At 39.9% G+C, this 21,665-nt stretch overlaps 1 protein-coding gene across 1 annotated transcript in view; it reads right to left on the reverse strand.

Moving 5' to 3' along the window:
- bms1 (BMS1 ribosome biogenesis factor) overlaps positions 1–21,665 on the reverse strand; it is a 31,397-nt gene continuing 9,732 nt past the window's right edge. Inside the window, 9 exon segments of the mRNA XM_034107536.2 lie at positions 1–2,087; positions 2,731–2,892; positions 13,236–13,411; positions 14,125–14,272; positions 16,138–16,260; positions 17,958–18,016; positions 18,364–18,544; positions 21,016–21,204; positions 21,299–21,487. Coding sequence (XP_033963427.1) covers positions 1,860–2,087; positions 2,731–2,892; positions 13,236–13,411; positions 14,125–14,272; positions 16,138–16,260; positions 17,958–18,016; positions 18,364–18,544; positions 21,016–21,204; positions 21,299–21,487 — 1,455 coding nt within the window. The 3' untranslated portion in view covers positions 1–1,859.

Raw genomic sequence — 21,665 nt, forward strand, 5'->3', positions numbered from 1 at the left:
TATGCTATTCAATGTTTATTGAATTCCATGTATTTGCAATGGATGTTCCTAAAACAACACATTTAACATCATCATCATCATATGCTGCTAGTCCTGCTGCTGCTGCTAGTCCTTTGATAGTCACCTGTCGGTCTCTTGTCCTTTCTGAAAGCCATAAAGATGACATTAGTCATTTAGATAACTTGTGTCCTCAATTACCATGGGATTACTGAAACTACCATGAATTTAAGAAAATGGTAGAAATGAATCCAATCTGAATTTTAAAGCATTAATTTAGATCCCCTCCCTCTAAATGTATCAATAAACATTAGAAAGTGAAGCTCCTGACTACCATACAAGTTTAAGAAGATAATATTGGTTTGAAAGAATTCAAAGCTATAAATAAACAGCAACAGGCTCTTTAACAAGGCACTGTTAGTAACATGTAAACTAGTTGTTCACACTAATCCTAATATTATCACTTAATATTAGCAAATTCGATTTTATAAAACATTGATGTAAATACATACACATATCGATTTGTTGTATAAATATTGCAAATCAAAACCTTTATTCACTAATAATTAACAAAAATCGTAGTTCTATCTCCTGTTATCGATGTATTCACATCGCCCGCCATGAACTTCCGGGGAACGATCCTCGTCTACATGAACCACGTGACGATAACCGTTGTTGGACTTCTGTTGTCATAACTCTTCTATTATACGGCTCTGGGTTTGAGGTGGCAACATTTACACTTCCGGCTAAAGACCTTCACAATAAAAACATGACCACACTAACTTACGCTAACTATAGATCACATTTCATGTCATTTGATCGTTTAGCTTAATTTCATTCAAACGCGTGGTCATAATAACGAACAAAAATCAAGGTTTTTAGCTATGCAATAGATGGATAAAAAAAAGCCTAACTTTTTATATAAAAACTTGAACCTTGATCGAAATCAAAATGATTGATTTGACTTTCTTTTAAACCAAGTACACTTTTCTTACCATTTGATTTGTGTTTTAATATGTAGACCAAATAGGTTTTTTAATTAACAAAATGTTATAGTCTTTTTTTTATATCCATCTCCAGTCCTCCTTATTAAAAATAAGCAAACAGAAAGGTCTGCTTATTAAAGCTACCATGTCTATAACTTCCAACGCAAACGTGTTTTGTCTTTCAACTCAAGAGAAATTGACATTCATTCAATCAATCGGCTGAGTGCATGTTGTCCCCTCTATCTCCCCATTTATAGTCCATCAGAATCATGTATGCTATCATTAAAGATACAAAATAATATCAATAAAGATAAATAAAAAGATATTAGTACAGTATGCATACAATTAGGAAAGTGTTGACACCTGTACTGAGAAGACAGTGGTTTGCTAAGGGTAGCTGTGTAAACAGGCCTACATCTTCTGAAGCTGTTACCCCTGTAATAGGTTACTTTCAAAGTATATCTTCAGATAGCATGTGTTTTTTACTTTCTAATAAAAAAACAAATTGTATTACTGTATCACCAAGAGCATCATATATTGTGAATACTCCGATTAGTCAAAGAGCATAATATCTCCACGATATGGCGAGTTCACCCATCAAATCACCAACCATCAGGAGGATCACCGCTCTTACGTCAATTAACAGGTATATCATTCTGTTGACAAAACAGTTTCCTTTAACATGTTTAATTCAAACAAGTTCCAAAAGTCAGATAACTGTTCCTTTACAGCGTACTTTCAATATCAATACGTCTAGAAAAATACAATAAAATAGACAATGCTAAAGGTGTGTAACGCATGCCATGAGTCCAATGAGCGGACCATGCCTCTCAGTCAGTGTGCAGAAGGTTTTCCTCATGAGTCCACATTCAAAGGTTAGTCGTCCTTGGGCCCCCCCTTCAGGCTGGACCTCTGATTTTTCTGGTCCGTCTGGCCCATGGTTTTGTACAGTTTTTTCCGTGCCTCCTTCTGTCTCTTCAGCTTGGCCTCCTCTTGCTTCCCCTTCTCCTGTAGGAACTCCTTGTGTTTGGCGTGCTGCGCAGTGTGGGCCTTCTTCCTCTTGTGGTGGTGGACCTGGCTCAGGGCGTTGAGCAGGGCGGCCACCTAAACATCGGGACAGGATAACCAGATTTAGAGATAAAGCACGTTTTCTGCTAGTCCAGGGTCATTCTCATGTTAAAGCAACACACAACGAATCGTGTCTCGTTTGCACAGTTTTGGTTATGATTTCCATCATTTCGGTTTTGTACAGGTTTATAATACAAAATTCAATCACTTTTCAAATGAATAAACCAAGATTTCCTCAAAGCCTTTATCATCACATCCGTATCGTTACTATAAATACAGTCAAGGTATATTGTTAGGTATATTATATTTGTATTAACTATATAGCAGCTGTTTATTTTAACTTAGATTGTATGTTGGTATCATCTGCTCAAAGTTTAGTTTGAGACAGAGATATATATGATTGGGGAATTGTTTTATTTTCAATTTTAAAATAATGTTTACAAAGAGTGATGCATAGATGAAACAATACATTATCCTAAAAGAATCAAGCATTGTCTATATGGTTATATACCATATTGTGTATGGTAGTATGGGGATCATTTTTCATTCCTACCCTTCAACGGTTGAGCATTTTAAAATGTTCTCCGCTTTGTACGACATGTATACTCAATTGAGTATAAATCAGTGATTTGTCAGAGGTCATGAATGCTCTCTCATAACCCTGGATGTATCTGCTCACCTTCTTCTCGTGGGGCTCCCTGATCACGGTGGGCCTCTGGAGGTCTCGGGGGGTCTTTCCTTTGGGTTGCTGCTGTTTGAGTTTGCTCTTGAAGGGCAGCGCCTTCTGCAGCTCCTTGGGGATGTGGAGGCGGTTGAAGTGCCTCGGGGCTCGGACCACCGGCTGGAAGGGAAGGGGATGGATCACACAACAGGTCAGGATTTATTACAGCCGTGTGAAGAACACGCACTACGACACATGCTTTAACTGCATGACAACTCTGTAAGGAGTTTTGATGTCAAGCAAGCTAACAGAAAATACACAGTGAAATGTATAACGGGGCTCCAACTAATGATTATTTAATATAGAGGGCTCAACGCTAACTTTTAAAAGTGGTTGCCAGGCTGGCAACCAGGCATCAGCTTTTGGTTGCCAAAACTGAAAATACGGTTGCCATTTTTAGTCACTATATATTTTAAATAATTGAGATACTATACAGTTATACATCAACTTAATAATGAACATGTGAAACAAAAGAATGTTCAAATGCTTTACAATAAGTAATTAACACAATGATTTGAAACTTAAGTGGAAGTAAACTTGTCCACCCTCAATTGCTGGTATACAAAACGCCAGTATTGCAGCTGTTGTCATGTTCTTCACAGATCCCTCACAAATGAACTGAGCAAGTCACTAGTTTCTTGGTCATCCGTTGTCTCCCTTTCAAAATGTGGGTTTTCTTGACCTTTGTGCTGCTGACCCCCGCCATAGATCCACTGGCCCTTCTGCATTGAAGTCTTGGATTGGCCAGACTAATACATTTCTAATGTTAAATAAATGAAAACCATTCACATTTAAGAATTAGATATTAATTATTAATGCTGTAAATTACCTTTTTATATGTCTAACTATATTTAAAATGTGTTACCTTTTTATAGAAGTGATTATATTTGCATGCCAATATTTTCTTTTGGCACTTTTCTTTTGGTAGTATTAAGATCGGGACTCTTATTTTGAAGGAACTTTTACCGGAAGTGAATGGACAACGGAGCAGAATGTACTTATATATTTCGCCTCCCAAGACTTTACACATTTCCTCTTTGCTTTTCGTTCGGTTTAATCTTGCACTTGCACTGAATCACTCTGAACATTCGTTTGAGAAGTTGACGGGTTGGTCGAACTTTTTACCCCACAGTCAAACAACTTAATTTGCTTTGCAATTTTTTGTAAAAAAAAAAACACACAGCGCACCGGGCACGCGAGTAAACGTGCACCGCTTTCTGGCTCCGTAATCACACCAATGCACGTGCAACTTAAGTATCAGGTTCCGACTGGTCACAACAATAATTAAATATCACTCTTAATACAACAAATAATTAACATTCATTTATTTTGAGGTGCTGTTTGCTGTCCTTATTTATTCATGTTAAAAAGTGGCTGCCACTGATGGCAACCAAAGGCCAAGAAGTGGTTGACATTTTTTCTGAATGGTTGCCAATGGCAACCGTTACTGTCGAGCCCTCTTAATTTTATTCTATTAATAAAATGCAAGGCAATTGTTATGGCTTCAAATGTCTCGTGCCACTGACAATCTAGTTGGCAAGATATTCAATGTACTGATAAAAAACGCAAATTCTCACATTGAATGTTTATTTGGATACAAATTATTATCAAGTATAAAAACAATTCTTTATTGACATTCAATTATTTTATTTACTGATATTTCTTCTATTATTGTATTCCACTATTTAATATGTCTGACTTATATTACTGTTTTGTTAAATAAAAATTACTGACCAAAATCCTCATGAGTGTTAAATGCTGCGGATTCTTTTTGCTTTCTAAAACCTTGATGAAAAAGTCATTTAAATAAATACCCAGTAGTATAGTGGTTGGGACTTTTATCACTTATGGCGCATTTCCACTGCAGCGCGTAGCACGGTTGAAGCGTGCCGTGCCAAACCCGGCCCGTTTTTTTTTGCGTTTCCACTAGGGCTAGTCAGGGGCCTCATTTATAAAAGGGATATACGCTCAAAAAATGGCGTACCCCAGTTTCTACGCAATGTTTGCGATTTATAAAATACTAACTTGACGGGAAAATGTGCGGTCCTCCACGCAAACTCTAACCCATGCGTAAGCACTAAGCACAAAAACGGGAGACGGGAGAGACGAGAAACTGCGACACCGTTGGCAGAAGGAAGAATGGAGAGAAATATGTGGAGATAATACCATAAATAAAATGTTACCTCTCATTTATCAGATATGAAGAATTCATTTTCAAACATTGATTAAAGCCAATCTTAAAATGATTTAACAAACGCCTGTTTGCGACTCCTCAGTGCACACAAAAACATAACTTGGAGAAAAAAATAAATACGGATATGTTATTAAAAACCACCACGAATATGTTGTGTTAATATTATGAAATGTTTTCTCATAAATGATGCGATAAGCAGGAGGACAGAATTACGTGTAAACTGACGCCGTTTTGCATTTCTATAGGTTGTAGATACGAGCAATTTTTTATATACTATCACGTTTAATCGTGTTTTATGCCGTTTGCCAAGACTTGATAAGTCGCTCGTAAAACACAGGAGGTATGGAAACTCCACTCCGGAGGGATTCCCCGATCATTTCTTACAGTTTCTCATCAAGGGGGGGTCTCCTGTCCCCGGTACAAACACACTGCCTGAGGAAGGCTGTGTATTTTTTTTGTCATTAACCTTTTTCGGACCACTTATTTATTTATTTTGGTGACGATCCGACCTCCATGCTGATACTCTGGTTCAAACTGCATCCACCAAACAATATGATTTATCTCGACCTCCCCAAAATAGCCAAAATCTGACACGGTGTGAGATGTCTTTTTTTAGCTGTTCTGTGGTCATTTCCTGCGATCTTCTTCATAAAGTCAGTCAGAATGAATGAATGAATGAATGGGCGTTTCTTTGACTATTTATAGGCAAATATGGGCGTTACGTGAAGCCCGCAAAAGCTGCACCGCATTTCGAGTCGATTGTGATTTATAAAGGGAAACCGGCGTGGGAAGTGCGGTACGCACTTTCGTCGCCGGTACGCAATGTTTTGTGAATCGGAAAATGTCGGAACATTTCTGTACCTATTTTTTGGATTTCTACTACGTAAGCAACCTTCCCACGAGAACACAGCGTTATAAATGAGGCCCAGGGCGACCTTTTCACAGTTTTTCTGGCCCTCCAAAATAGTGGTTATTTCCGGGCCAACAACCGGGCTGAATATGCTAAACTAGTAACGTGAGTGGATACAACTACGACAAAATGAACATATTTGACCGTGATTTAATTGTAATACACGTTTCAAAATGATGCCGAAGTAACAACATACTGCCGTCTGCAAACAGACAGCAGGTGAAAAACTTTTAAAATGCGTGTTTTCTGAATGGAGATTGGTTAAGCTAACGTTGTATATGCTCCGACCGTCCACACTCACAACAACGCCCTATACAGACATAAATAAACCAGTGAATGTATTCGCCATGACACAGACAGTCTGTGGTTTGTACTCGTTTAACTTTTGTCTAGTTTCTGAACAGATATGTGACCTGCTCTATCGAAATCAGTCGCATTGACCCGAAGACACATTTTGAGTTGTATACACTGTTGGAAAGAGGATATTCCTAGCTTTCTAATGATATCAGGATTGTTTTTGTACTCCAAATATTAAGCGAAATATGTCACATTATATAATGACTGTCACCGAGTCCTCATTTTGAGAAAAGAGCCTTTAAAGTTTCCTCTTCTCTGGAATCCATCGATCTGATTGATTATTAGTGAAGCAAATGATCAAAATACTACGGAGGGAAGATATTTTCATTTGGAGGGGAAGCTCGCGAGTGTGTGTGTGTATATGTGTGTGTGTGTGTGTTTGTGTAATTTTGCATTTGTGTGTATTATGTTTGTTTCCCGGGGAAAACACTCACGAGAAACACCGGCTGTTGTTATGTCTGCTGTGACGTTAAGTTACTCCGTTCTCCGCTTGTAATTATGCCGTTACAAGCTTCAAAGTTGTATTGATCATCTGAATTTGCCAAAACAAGTTTAATATTCTGAAAGCCAAGACTTTGTTTAATTGAAATCAGATGAAAACGAACTATACTGTGTTATCTATGATTACTATACTCTTACATTCATAATTTCAGCCGGAGGGAGGCGCTGCGGAAGAGCAGATTGCGAGTGAGAGGTGCTTGTCTTCGTCCCTTTACAAGCTTCAAAAATGTATTTATCGTGTGATTTTGGAAATAAAAGTTTCATATTCTGAAAGCCAAGACTTTGTTTGTTTAAAAGCAAACAAAACACCCGAACCCCGAAAAAATATTTTTTTAAGTAAATCCACGTTTATTTTTAAATGAGCCGTTGCGACTACCGACTGATTTCGATAGAGCGGGTCACATATGAGGAGCTGTGAGCTCTGAGTGCTAACAGCTAACGGCTGATGTTGGTTTTGTGTTTCGCATTGAAGATGACGTCACGGCTCCGCCTACACTGCGTTGCTATAGTTACTGCCCCAGCTACTAAAATGGAAACGCAGCATAAAGTGAGCCTGGCCTACCAGTGGCGTTTTCTCCTGAAGCCAGGCTTCCCCTGTTTTTTCGGATTGTAGTTAAAATTGTAATAAATAAATAAAAACCACTTCGTTTAGTTTCGGAAATTCTTTGTTGTGTGTTGCTGCCGGGCCGTCTCTCCCCCATTCTCATTGAGTATTTTACAAAGAGTGAAACAGCGCCCCTCTAGATGTTATGGTGAAACAGTAGATTGCACTCTCTGTTGCGAGAGGAGGCCAGCCGAAATTGTCTTCCCTTGGTGAAAAAAAATGGAGGGATTGACCAATCAGATAAGGCTCACGTCATGCCCCTGCCAACCTGTGATTAGTCAGGGCCATGCCAAGGGAAGCCAGAGGCGGCTGGCTACTGGCTACTGGCTACTTTTTCACCTTGTTTCTGGCCCGACTAAATCGTGGTTCTAGGGCCAGGAACAACCAGGCTGAGTCGTGCTGAGTATGCTAAACTAGAGAGAGAATCGCTGGCAAGGGGGCTACAACTACAACAAGATGAACATATTTGACCATGATTTAATTGTAATACACGTTTCAAAATGATGCCGAAGTAACAACATACTGATACCGGTTAGTAAAAACCATGAATTAATGCTTTGACAAGTCTGCAGACAGACGGCAGGTGAAAAACCCTTTTAAATTGCGTGCTTTCTAAATGGAGCTTGGCTAAGCTAACGTTATATATGCTCCGACCGTCCACACTCACAACAACGGCCTATACAGACATAAATAAACTAGCGACTGTATTCACCATGACACAGACAGTCTGTGGTTTGTACTTGTTTAACTTTTGTCTAGTTTCTGAACAGATACGAAGAGCTGTGAGCTCTGAGTGCTAAGAGCTAACGGCTGTGTTGTTTTTCTGGGGTACTCATTGAAGATGACGTCACGGCTCCGCCTACACTGCGTTACTATAGTAACTACCCCAGTTCCTAAACTGTAATGGAAGCGCAGCATTAAACAGGGTTCTTACACCTTTTCCAAAGTCAAATTCAAGCACTTTTCAAGGTGCATTTTCAAGGTGCATTTTCCAGCTTTTCAAGCCTCTTACAGCTGTTGTAAATTACATATTTATATACACATACTCAAATGATTATTTCCCTACCTCACATTAAATCAGATGTTCTTTATGATATAAACAACCAAACATGTGTTTCGTGATAGCATTCTACACGAGGATGAAAAATTAAAGAAAAGAAAAGAAAGTTTAATATTTCAAAAGGAGTGACCTGTACGTAGACTGGGCCTCCCATATAACCTGTCTGAGCCAATATAAAACAATCAGCCAAATAACTTTTCAATACATTATTGATTACTATTTTTGAGGTACTTTTAGGTTGGAAGTGAACATAAGTCAGAGGTAAATGGTGTACTTTTCCTCCACTACATGTATTTAATACCTTTAGTTACTTCACAGATGTGGATGAATGATGTGAAATATAATCAAGTGTTAATCAGACTTTAGTTCCACCTGGAGTACATCCACAAGCTACCCTGCAGTATACAAAGTCATTCAAACTAGCTGCACCTTTACCAGCTTTGAGAACACTTTCATGATCAATCATTATAAAACATATCATATACAGTGGGGCAAAAAAGTATTTAGTCAGCCCCCAATGGTGCAAGTTCTCCCACTTAAGATGAGAGAGGCCTGTCATTTTCATCCTAGGTATACCTCAACTATGAGAGACAAAATGAGAAAAAAAATCCAGACAATCACATTGTCTGATTTTTAAAGAATTTATTTGCAAATTATGGTGGACAATAAGTATTTGGTCAATAACAAAAGTTCATCTCAATACTTTGTTATATACCCTTTGTTGACAATGACAGAGGTCAAACGTTTTCTGTAAGTCTTCACAAGGTTTTCACACACTGTTGCTGGTAGTTTGGCCCATTCCTCCATGCAGATCTCCTCTAGAGCAGTGATGTATTGGGGCTGTCGCTGGGCAACACGGACTTTCAACTCCCTCCAAAGATTTTCTATGGGGTTGAGATCTGGAGACTGGCTAGGCCACTCCAGGACCTTGAAATGCTTCTTACGAAGCCACTCCTTCGTTGCCCGGGCGGTGTGTTTGGGATCATTGTCATGCTGAAAGACCCAGCCACGTTTCATCTTCAATGCCCTTGCTGATGGAAGGAGGTTGTCACTCAAAATCTCACGATACATGGCCCCATTCATTCTTTCCTTTACACGGATCAGTCGTCCTGGTCCCTTTGCAGAAAAACAGCCCCAAAGCATCATGTTTCCACCCCCATGTTTCACAGTAGGTATGGTGTTCTTTCGATGCAACTCAGCATTCTTTCTCCTCCGAACACGTCGAGTTGAGTTTTGACCAAAAAGTTCTATTTTGGTTTCATCTGACCATATGACATTCGCCCAATCCTCTTCTGGATCATCTAAATGCTCTCTAGCTAACTTCAGACAGGCCTGGACATGTACTGGCTTAAGCAGGGGGACACGTCTGGCACTGCAGGATTTGAGTCCCTGGCGGCGTAGTGTGTTACTGATGGTAGCCTTTGTTACTTTGGTCCCAGCTCTCTGCAGGTCATTGACTAGGTCCCCCCGTGTGGTTCTGGGATTTTTGCTCACCGTTCTTGTGATCATTTTGACCCCACGGGGTGAGATCTTGCGTGGAGCCCCAGATCGAGGGAGATTATCAGTGGTCTTGTATGTCTTCCATTTTCTAATAATTGCTCCCACAGTTGATTTCTTCACACCAAGCTGCTTACCTATTGCAGATTCAGTCTTCCCAGCCTGGTGCAGGTCTACCATTTAGTTTCTGGTGTCCTTTGACAGCTCTTTGGTCTTGGCCATAGTGGAGTTTGGAGTGTGACTGTTTGAGGTTGTGGACAGGTGTCTTTTATACTGATAACGAGTTCAAACAGGTGCCATTAATGCAGTTAACGAGTGGAGGACAGAGGAGGCTCTTAAAGAAGAAGTTACAGGTCTGTGAGAGCCAGACATCTTGTTTCTTTGTAGGTGACCAAATACCTATTTTAACGAGGAATTTACCAATTAATTCATAAAAAATCCTACAATGTGATTTCCTGGATTCTTTCCCCCCATTCTGTCTCTCATAGTTGAAGTGTACCTCGGATGAACATTACAGGCCTCTTTCATATTTTTAAGTGGGAGAACTTGCACAATTGGTGGCTGACTAAATACTTTTTTGCCCCACTGTATATTATTCTGAAATGGACCAATCTGCACAACGACTACTTTTACTGTCGCTACGTTCACTATATTTTGATGAGAATACTTTTCTACTTTTACTTGAGGAACATTTTGAATGCAGGACTTTTACTGTAAAAGTATTCCTACACTATGGTACAAAATCTGAGTACTTATAATTTCACTACAAGATCTGAGTACTTGTACTTTTACTCAAGTACAAGGTCTGAGTACTTATTCTACCTCTAGTAGCGTATTAGTCTGAATTGTAGCCACAAAATCACACAGAGCTGCATAAAAATAGACTCACAATGGTAACAAGTGGAAAATAATATTTACAAATGTGTACAATGATTTGTAGGTCATTTTGACTACTCAAAACACCTGACTTATACATCTGCAAAGGAAGACTGTGTTCATTCTACAATTACATGGGATTAAAGCAAAATGTAGTTTTACTTGTATAATACTTCAATTTTATATAAAAGACAGTTTGTTTTCATCTGTTTTCAAATAAACAAAGTGTTGGCTTTCAGAATATTAAACTTGTTTCGCCAAATTCAGATGATAAATACAACTTTGAAGCTTGTAACGGCATAATTACAAGCAGAGAACGGACTAATGTAACGTCACAGCAAGTATAACAACAGCCGGTGTTTCTTTTGAGTGTTTCCCCGGGACACAAACGCAAAAATACACAAACACACACTCGAGCTTCCCTAAGACCAGTAATACAAACGAAAATGTGTCTTCGGGTCAATGCGACTGATTTCGATCGAGCAAGTCACATTTGGTTCAGGTACGAAACATACTACCAGTAGAAATACATTGCTTTCAAAATCGCTCTGTGTCGAATCAATAGATTATATTTCGTGACTATAACACGAAATGCTGTGAGTGCTTCATCCTCTGAACACTAGTGATGGGAATTCCGGCTCTTCTTGGTGAGCCGGATCATTTGGCTCGGCTCACCAAGAAGAGCCGGCTCTTTCGGCTCCCAAAGGGCTCTTCAGTTTACCACATATTATACCTTTTAATTAAATCAAATGTAGCCCTGTTTTGACTAATGTGTACACACATATCACTTAAATTATTCAATACATCCTTTGTACTGAAGTATTCAAAAGTAAAAATTACATGTTTAATATAAATGATTTGCTGTGGCCAATTGTTTTCATTGCATTTACAGACCCGTGTAACTCTCTGATACCACCCAATTAATGCATTGACTTGCTTGTAGAACCACGCTACACAAAACAGATAGCAACACCTATAAAAACTATTTTAAAGAAAAGGGGCTACTATATCGACCTATATAAAGTATATAAATATAGTTTTTTTATATAAAAAAATATAGAAGACTATATAGATCAAAAAGATCTTGCATTTTAGCCATGCCTCATTTCGCTCCATTTGCTCTTTCCAGCGCTGTTTTTGCAGGGGGCTGATTCTGTGAGCTGCAGCTGAGCACGCCCCCCTGCAGGAGAGGGGAGCGTGCTCTGAGATCAGCTGCTAGGCTTCAGCGGGGAGAAGAGGGGGACAAAAAGAGATCTCCGTCCTCCGTGTTTTATTCTTATAGAAGTAAGAAGAGAAGTAATGGGGCAGAAACCCTCCTTTTTACACAGCGGTCCAGACATAGACATCAAACGGCGACACATATTCAGTTGCCAGTTACTTTTGGCATTAGGGCAGGGATATCTAGATACTTTCCAAGGTTTGACATAATTAATTGTGCTACTTTTAAAGCAAGCAACGATGTTTTCAAATCTGTATCAAAAAGCTCCTCAAAAACACTATCGAAGCAGTTCCTGCCGTTGCTACGTTAGTTCAAACAGTAACAACGGACTACTTTTCTTAGCGGATGCATGTCAATTGAAATCAATACATAAAACTATTTTTTAAATCAATAAAATCATTTTCTAAATCCATAAAAGCATTTAAATTATTATTGGGAGTCATGTCGTTACTTTGTTGAGAATGTGGCCGTGTAAGGGATAAGCGGGATAAAGTGCACATTGCATAATGTGCCTTCAAGCCGATCTAGATCTCTCCGCATAAAAAAAAAAACCTGCTCGTTTGTCCCCTGCAATTATTATTAACCCTCAATCGAGTTCGCTATTCAGCTAGCAAACGTTAGCTTAAACAAACGTAACATGCAACGTTAGCCTAATCTAAAATGCTCTACTACGGCGTACCTTTCATGTGGCTCGTCAGCGCACTCTCGCATCGTTATGTTTGCACACTTTGCAGGAGGCTACTCGTGGGCTTGACCCTCGTCTTAGCCATGGCTTGTATTTGTCTTCTGCTAGCCAACGCTCGTTGAAACTGCAACCTCCTGGCACACAGTCATCTATCACTCATCAGAATGCCCAGGTCACACGCAACACAAACACTTGCAGGTGCAGCGGAGCTGTTTTATGTAGAAGCGAAGCAAACTATTCAGTCAGACAGCAATTTATTGTAAAAGTAAAGCATTTACATTTTCAAGCACTTTGTCCCAATTTCAAGCACCATTCCCAAAATGCAAGCACTTTCCCAACCTTGAAAACACCACGTCAAATTTCAAGCATTTTCAAGGATTTCAAGCACCCGTACGAACCCCGATTAAAGTGAGCCGGGCCTAATAAGGCCTAACCAAACCGAGCGAGGCCTCGCTCGGTGAATCCTAAGCCGTGCCAGGCCCTGCAGTGGAAATGCGCCATTAGAGCAATGCACTGCTCCTTATCTCCATTATTTCATTGGGTCAGGTGTTCAGGCCTACCTTGTACAGAGAGTCTGTGTTGGGTTTGTTGCGGATGCCCAGGTCATGTTTGAGCTGGCCCAGCGTCCTCATGCCCGCCCAGCCGTCCTTCTGACTGACGGGCAGCAGCAGGGAGGTGACGGGGTTGTAGAGCTGAGGAACAGTCACCGGGAACCAGGAGCGCAGGAACACCACGTCTGCAACAAAACACATCAGCATTAAGACCAAAGAGTCCTTCAGGAGCAGCACAACTCTGTCTGACGTGAAATAAAGACAACCATAGAGGGGTGCAGGAATCAGTCCTAAAACCTGGAAATTAGGTACTTCCGGTTCTTTGTCTGGAAGTCAACTGTTAGATTACATTTTGAACATGCTTTTGGTTAGATGTCTAATATAAAGTCTGTGGTTAACACAAGTTGAAGAGATTTTCAAGTTTTGTTATACGATGTAAAACACATCAATAAATACCAGTCTCGTGAAAGTCTAAAGCTTCTATGAGTAATAAAAACCACGGTTGCCAAAAAATAAAACAAATTGGACTAAATGTCATCACACCGAGCATTAGCCGCCTTTAGCTTTGCGGAGGTGACGTGAACATGTGACATGTCATGTCATGTGACAGTGATTCCGTTTTTTTAAGCCTAATGTTAGCTTTTTACTTCTGGCGATTACATTTACGCCTCAACAATGATTAAAGTGTTGTTAATAAATGGAGATTATCCTGCTGAACAAAAACATGTAAGTAGCGGAACGTGTTTGCTACAGAGCAATATTTCAAAATCCAATTACAAAAAATCCCATTGCATTGCAGAGCTCTTGTGATGCTGACTTCACTACACTGTTATGAAGATGACAAGTATGTGAGTGTTACAGTTTGCAGTATAAGAACACAGGTGAAGCAGAAGCTCACCACTCATCAGCAGGCGGTCCTCAAACGTGGCTCTGTAAGATCCAGCAGGTGTAGACAGAGCCTTCTTGATCTGACCTCTGACCCCTGATACTGTTCGTATAGAAGCGCCTTCAAATTTAGCTACCTCCAGCACTGTGTTGAACATGCCCTGTGAACACAAGAGTCCAATCAAAACACTGCACATAAAGAGTATTTACATATTAAACAACTGCTTCTTCACATCGTTGTGACTTTTTAATGGAGAGAGAAACACTAGCATCAACTCTGACTCTCTACAAATACAACAAATGTTTGGTTATTTTGGGGCCTTTTACACATTAAAGTCAGACCTAGATTTGTGTTTTTGTTGCAGTATATTTATTCCTGTTAGATTTGGTTTCACATTACAATGGTTGCACTAAAGAAGTACTCCCTATTTATGTTTTTTTATACAGGCTCTATTCCCTTCTCGCTTAAAAGTATACAGGTAGAAATATGGATTATACTGGTCTTAAGAAAACGCGTTGTATCCTAAGAGACAAACTGAGACCTTCACTACCACCTGACACTAGTGTTAATTTCGTTGACTAAAACTATGACGAAATATGTTCGTCAACGACCTTTTTTTCCATGACGAAAACGAGACGATGACGAGACGGCACCGACGGCAGTAAACAATAACTGTAACGAAATCATCATGAATATCGTTGACGAAAAGTGACGAGACGAAAATGTAGTTTACTAAATAAAAACTATGACAAAATCTCTCTTTACTTTCGTTGACGAAAAATGAGGAGACGAAATATTATCAAAGATAACGTTAAATCTCTGATAGTCAGTTTTTCTCCCAGCAGTTCCATTTCCGGTGCTGCGGCAGAGCAGCAGCTGTTTCTGTGCTGCGCGCGGCGGTACATTTGAATTACACCGGGCAGCGGCACAATATGAACTGTCAGGAAGACTCGGGTCATGGTCTAACTAACCTTATTTAACAGGAAATAAAATGGCAACAACAGGGCTTGGAGCAGTGGTCGCACTAGCGTTAACCGAATACCCCCCCGTCAGCGCGAGTGAGTGATACATTGTGCAGTCGACGGATAATAATGGATTATGACGGATATGTTACGATCCTGTCCGTCAAAATGACTGACAACAAAAAAGTCTAAAGCCACCACTGCTTGGGAGAAAGAAACGATGTGATATTTGGGCCCATTTTCGCTACAATGAGGCGGAGAAAAAAAGCGAATCCATTGTTTCATCAGAAGGGAAGCAATGTGGCCATAACACAGCTGGTACAAACACCACAAACCTGAGCAGATACTCTCTCAAAGCTTCTTAATCATTCAACCTGAGTTTTTCATCAGATAAGGACACGATATAATCTTATTTATTTATATACTAAAATGACAAATTATTGGTTTTGGCTAGTTTGACTGAAATGTTCTATATAATCTGATGACTAAAAAAGACTCATACGTTTTCATTGACAAAAAGTAGACTAAAATGATTAGTTCTTTTTTACTAAAATAAGACTAAAATGCTCAGACTTTTAGTCGACTAAAACTTGACTAAATAAAAACAGGATGAAGGTGACTAAATATGACTAAAACTAAAACTTAACACAGGACTAAGACTACAACTAAATTAAAAGATAGCTGACGAAATGAACACTACCTGACACCTTAACTGTTTACTTTTTACTCTGCACTGATCACTCATGTAATTTTGGTTAAAATAAAACTGGAAAGTCCAAAAGTCCAGACCAAAAAAGGTGGATTTGAAAGGGCCTTAGTTAGCCAATGTGTTTCATTGTATGTTTTCATTGTCACATGTCTGTCTTTTATGTCGTTTTTTCAACCAAGGACAATGTTTTCTTTTGGAAGACAACAGAATAAACCCTGACATTGATTATGCTACAGACTAGCCTGTTAAAGAGTATACTTCAGATGTCTCTATAATGTGGGTTATGTCCACCATAGAGACTATATAGACTGTGTTAGTGTCTCCCTCAGAGCTGAAGATCAGAGGTTTCTCTACCTTGATGAAGCTGGTGTTCTTGAAGATCTTGTAGGGGTAACCGATGAGTTTGAGCTTCTTCACTACTGTCACAGACTTATCCAGGTCCAGGACGACTCCTGTGGCTGCAATACGGAAGTTAGCCTGCAGGGGGAAAACAGCAGTCTATAAGTAAACTACACACAGCTTTTAATGCATCATTACAAAGGAATAATTCAGTCTAGTGTTGCACGGTGTACCGATACTTGAAAGGTACCGCAATACCCTGCCGTTAAAAACGGTACGATTCCTCCGTTTCATTAGTATCGGTACTTTAAGAATGACGGGGAAAGTACCCCCGTGAAAAAGCGCCGTTTTAATAAGAGCCGTGTGTGTTCAGCGCTCTGCTTCCACTCCCTGCACTGCAGCCGTGCCTGCAGTCCCGCTCCTCTCAAGCACGTTCTCAGTCCCTCCCCTCTCTCGTGCACGCGGCCACGCGCTAGCTGCCAGAGCATGTGAGAAAACGAGAAGCATGGCTGCAAGTGGGAGTGCAACTGCCGCTGCGCCTCGGCTTGTTGACAAAAAAGACGCCAGAAGTCTGTGAACGGGCCGTTCAGGTGTTCAGAGCATAGCTCCCTGTCGGAGCGGCAGAGCGTGATGTGCACTGAAAAGTGTTTCTGTCGCAATATTATCGTTGACCAAACTTAACTAGCAAACTAGCATCACTATCTGCTAACGTTAGCTTTAGCCTTCGTTTTCTATTAGTTTTTTTCATAGGCTATAAACGGAGGTGGTATAAGTATATATCTTGTACTTGAGTAAAAGTAGAAGTACCCGGGTCTTGTACTTGAGTTAAAGTAGAAGTACCAGAATGTAGGAACAATCCTGCAATCAAAATTTTCCCAAATAAAAGTACAAAAGTATTATCATCAAAATATAGTTAAAGTAGCGACAGTAAAAGTAGAAGTACTCAGGTCTTGTACTAGAAGCACCAGAGTGTAGAATACTCTGTTACAGTAAAAGTACTGCATTCAAAATATTCCTCAAGTAAAAGTATTAAAGTAGCGACAGTAAAAGTAGTCATTGTGCAGATTGGTCCATTTCAGAATAATATATATGATGTGTTTTATAATGATTGATCATGAAAGTGTTCTCAAAGCTGGTGAAGGTGCAGCTAGTTTGAATCTTGTGGATTTACTCCAGGTGGAACTAAAGTCTGATTTAACACTTGATTATATTTCACATCATTCATCCACATCTGTGAAGTAACTAAAGGGATTAATACATGTAGTGGAGTAAAAGTACACCATGTACCTCTGAACTGTAGTGGATTAGAAGAACAAAGTAGCAAAAGAAACATTGAAATACTTAAATAAAGTACAAGTATCTCAAAATTGTACCCAAGTAGTACTTGAGTTTATGAACTTAGTTACTTTACACCAGTGGCTATAAAGATAGAAAGACTAAGCCTTGCACAGAGGCATGAAAATACATTTTCAAAATGCTCAACAGTGCTGCCAAAATGTTAAACTCACTGCTACACAATTAAAATAAATGCTTTTATATATATTTATATTAGATGTGACTCTTTGGCATTTCTGTTCTTAGTAACACTGCTGCTTTAGTTGTTCTGACTGCTAAAATCATCTGTTATTCCTAATTTTAAAGCCGATATTCCGTGTTTCCCTTTTTTTAAGAAAAGTATCGAAAAAGAATCGGAATCGCAATTCTTGACTTGGTATCGGTATCGAAACCAACATGTTGGTATCGTGACAACACTAATTCAGTCAAGCTTTTTCAGCCAAACTACTGATAACTGAAGCAACCTTTCACACTGATCACTGGAGAGGAGAGTGACTTACTTTGATTCCTGCTACTGTCTGAAGAGCCAGGAAGCCTGTTCCCTGCGGTGTGACCGGACCTGAGGGAGACATATTATTATTATATCAGGCATAACTAGAGAACACTTCTTGTCAAAAGCTCGGGAGTAAAAGTCTCAATAAACAAGTTATTCCACTGACTTTAGAGGGCCAGTATTAATGCATCACAGATGATAGTTTTAGGCTATCAATATCACTTTTATCTAAAGCATGGAACCAGAAATATACATTTATTTATTTATGAACGCAGCCAATGAAAGTGTGGTCTTATTTGAACCTGGATCTGATTATTGTGTTCACACAACCATTTAGAGAAAGACGCTACAACACACACACTCTTTCTAGTTCCATGAAAAACATCCTTCCCTATAGTCCAGTGTGGGCTCACCCCAGATGGAGGCTCCACAGTGCATGTGCTGCGGCGTGTATTTGAGCAGGCGGTGGCGCCCGTTGTGATCCTCGATGTGGTACAGGGGGATGGTCTGGAAGCGCCTCCAGCCCAGAGACAGGATGAGGGGGTCTCTGGTCTTCAGGATGCGGTTATACCAGCGGTGTTTCTTCAAACGCATCTGACACAGAAAAACAAAAACAAATATTTAGATACATGTTTATAACATGCAGAATGTGATTGGTGTTTTCTTGTATAACTTTTAGGTTCTATATTTCTCACTGTAGGGTCCTCGCCGTAAAGATCATAGAGGATTTTCATACAAATATTGTGTTTTGTGCATTTATTGCCTCACTCATCACCAGGGTTGGGTTGTAACGGAATACATGTAGCGGCGTTACGTAATGAGAATACAAAAATCAAGTAACTGTATGAATTCAGCTCGCGTTACATTTGAAAAACGAGTAATCTGATTACAGTTACTTTCGTAAACCTGAAGTGAATACATTTTGGATTACTTATTGGAATTATTGGTGGAAAGATTTCCTCACAACATTTAATATTCATTACTAGTAGGTACAGCCGAATCATCACAGCCCACAAAACCTATTACCGCCGCAGATGGGCCAAAAAAGGGAGCGTTTGAAAAAATGTGCGGGTCTGCTCGCTCAGTGAAACGATAACAACGAAACATGGAGGAACACAAGTCTGTGTATAAATCATGTGTGTGTGTGTGTGTGTGTGTAGATGTGTGTGGTTAAAACACATCAGCCTGCGGTCGCTCTTTAGCCTTATGATTCTGAAGGTAAACACAGTGAAGGTGGTGCGTGAAAGGCACTGCGCGCTCTTGATAAGCCATTAAAACAGTAAAAACACGTTCAGTTTATTTTTGCGTCTCCTGTTCACCAAAACATACCCATCTGTGATGGAAAAAGAAAGTAATCCAAAAGTAATCTAAAAGTAATCTGATTACGTTTAAGACACGTAACTGTATTCGGATTACTTTCAGAGCCATGTATTCAGTAATCAGTAACTGATTACATTTACAAAGTAACTCTCCCAACCCTGCTCATCACTCTAGGCCAGTGGTTCCCAAACGGTGTGCCGTGAGGCAAGTCCGGGTGTGCCGTGGGATTTTGTGACAACCATACGTTATTATTGCAATATACAACTACACAAAAATAATTATTTTTTTATTTACTATATCAGTACTTTGTAGGTTTATATGTACGTAATCTGCACGACTTGCGCGTCCACATCTCCACGTGCAGTGCTGCATAAACATGGCTGAGTCAGCGATAATTCTCGAGGGGTGGAGGTATGCCCGTTACTTTGAGTTCATCCGAAGAATAGACAGGAATGTGACGGTGAGGTGCAAACTGTGTCCAGGCCAGAAGCTGTTATCCACTGCTGTGAACACGTCAAACCTCAACAAGCACCTGCAAAGAACACATGCTAAGGTGGAGCTACCGCACAGCTATTTGTTGTTTGTTTATATCACAGTCTGTTCTTCTTCTCTGTCTTCCGGTTGTTGCCTGTTTTGAATGACAAATACACACTACCGCCGCCTGCTGGTAAGGGAAGTTATTACAGTTCGTACATGCTCGGCGAGTAAAGTAACGAGTAAAGTAACGAGTTACTTTATGTAGATAGTAACGAAGTAGTGTAATATATTACTTTTTTAAAAAAGTAATATGTAATATATATACATTTTTTTAGTAACGACCCCATCTCTGGAGGGGCACATGTTTCTCACTAATTTGTAAGTCGGCAAAATATTTACAATAGCACATGTTTCAATGCTGATTGCTGAAATGTTACATTTATAATGTGTAGTTCAGGACCACGGACTGCAGCTTCCCTGCATCGACAGTTCTCTGCTGAGTTTCTGCTGACTTTCCTTTGCCTCATGTTTAATGTGTGACCTGTCTGGTTTAAATGAGTGTGTTGCTGCTTTGATGAAGCCTAATTTGATAACGTTTCAAATTAATTTCTGAAATACTTCATTAATAAATATTTCATGAGTAATATAGTTGTCTTTGTCACATTTTATTTGGCATTAGTAAATAATTATGCACATGTACAGATATGTTACATGATATGAGTGATAACACGTGTTATCAGGGCTATTCTGCACAGTAGGTGTGCCTTGAGATGTGTACTTGTCCTTTGGTGCCTCGGGCACAAACAGTTTGGGAACCACTGCTCAAGACCAGTGCTTCTCAAAGTGTGGTCCGCGGATGAGCGCCCCCTAGTGGTCCATGAGTATATTGGTAAAATTTCACATTTGAAATAAATAAATAAATTTAAGTTTTCCGCACTCTCGCACAAATATTTCCGCAATGGAGCGAGCTTAAGTTTCATATAGCCCAGCGCAACACCTTCATCACACATGTTGCCACTTGTTTGTACCATTTTCAGGCGATTTGTAATCTGTTCTAGAAAAACGATGTGTTTTTGGATATTTGTGGAGTTAGGTGGTCCTTGGTATGAAAACGTTTGAGAAACACTGCTCTAGACAGCAACTGATCTTTTTGTTGAAACATTTATATATCTAATTCATCCTTCCTGGTCTCCGTGTGATGTTTGAATGACCACGACCACTTCAGAGGAGGTCCACAGTAGATCTACTGAAGACCACACTCAACGTACCTGCAGGTATCCCACATTGCCCTCCGCAGAGGCCAGACCTCCGAGGATGATGGGATAATGGGGATCGAAGTTGGTGACGAACTCGCAGGGGAGGGAGGGGATTTCTATTCTGACGTACATCCCCGGCCTGAAGCCCTCGTACTGCACTCTGATTTCATCGTCCACATCCTGAAACTCCGCCCTGTTCAGCTGATGGAAGACAGAGAGATATTCTCACATAGATGTTCAGCATAATAAATCTTTGTCCGATGTATGATATATGTGAATAACAGATCCTCCGTACCTCCGCCTGCTTCTGCAGCTCCTCCTTCAGGTCGTCAAAGTACGTGGCGTCTCCGTCATCGTACTCTGTATCGAATCGCTCCTTCAGCCTCTGTTTCTTCTCCAGACGCTTGGTCTTCAGGGTCACATCCTCAACCACCTTCACCAGACTCTCTTCTTCATCGTCATCATCTTCATCGTTCTCATTATCCTGCAGATCACAAATCATCAGCATACTGAGAAAACTAAAGGTAACAATGAGAGTTATTTAGAAACTTGAAATACACTTGAATTCAGGTCAACCGTTACCTTTGGAATACCCGGTCATATGTTTGAGAGCCTTTAATGTCATCAAATATCAAGAAGATGCTTTTTATTCAGGACCCAAT

The sequence above is a fragment of the Pseudochaenichthys georgianus genome, chromosome 19, assembly GCF_902827115.2.
Source record: "Pseudochaenichthys georgianus chromosome 19, fPseGeo1.2, whole genome shotgun sequence".
Taxonomy (NCBI): Eukaryota; Metazoa; Chordata; class Actinopteri; order Perciformes; family Channichthyidae; genus Pseudochaenichthys; species Pseudochaenichthys georgianus.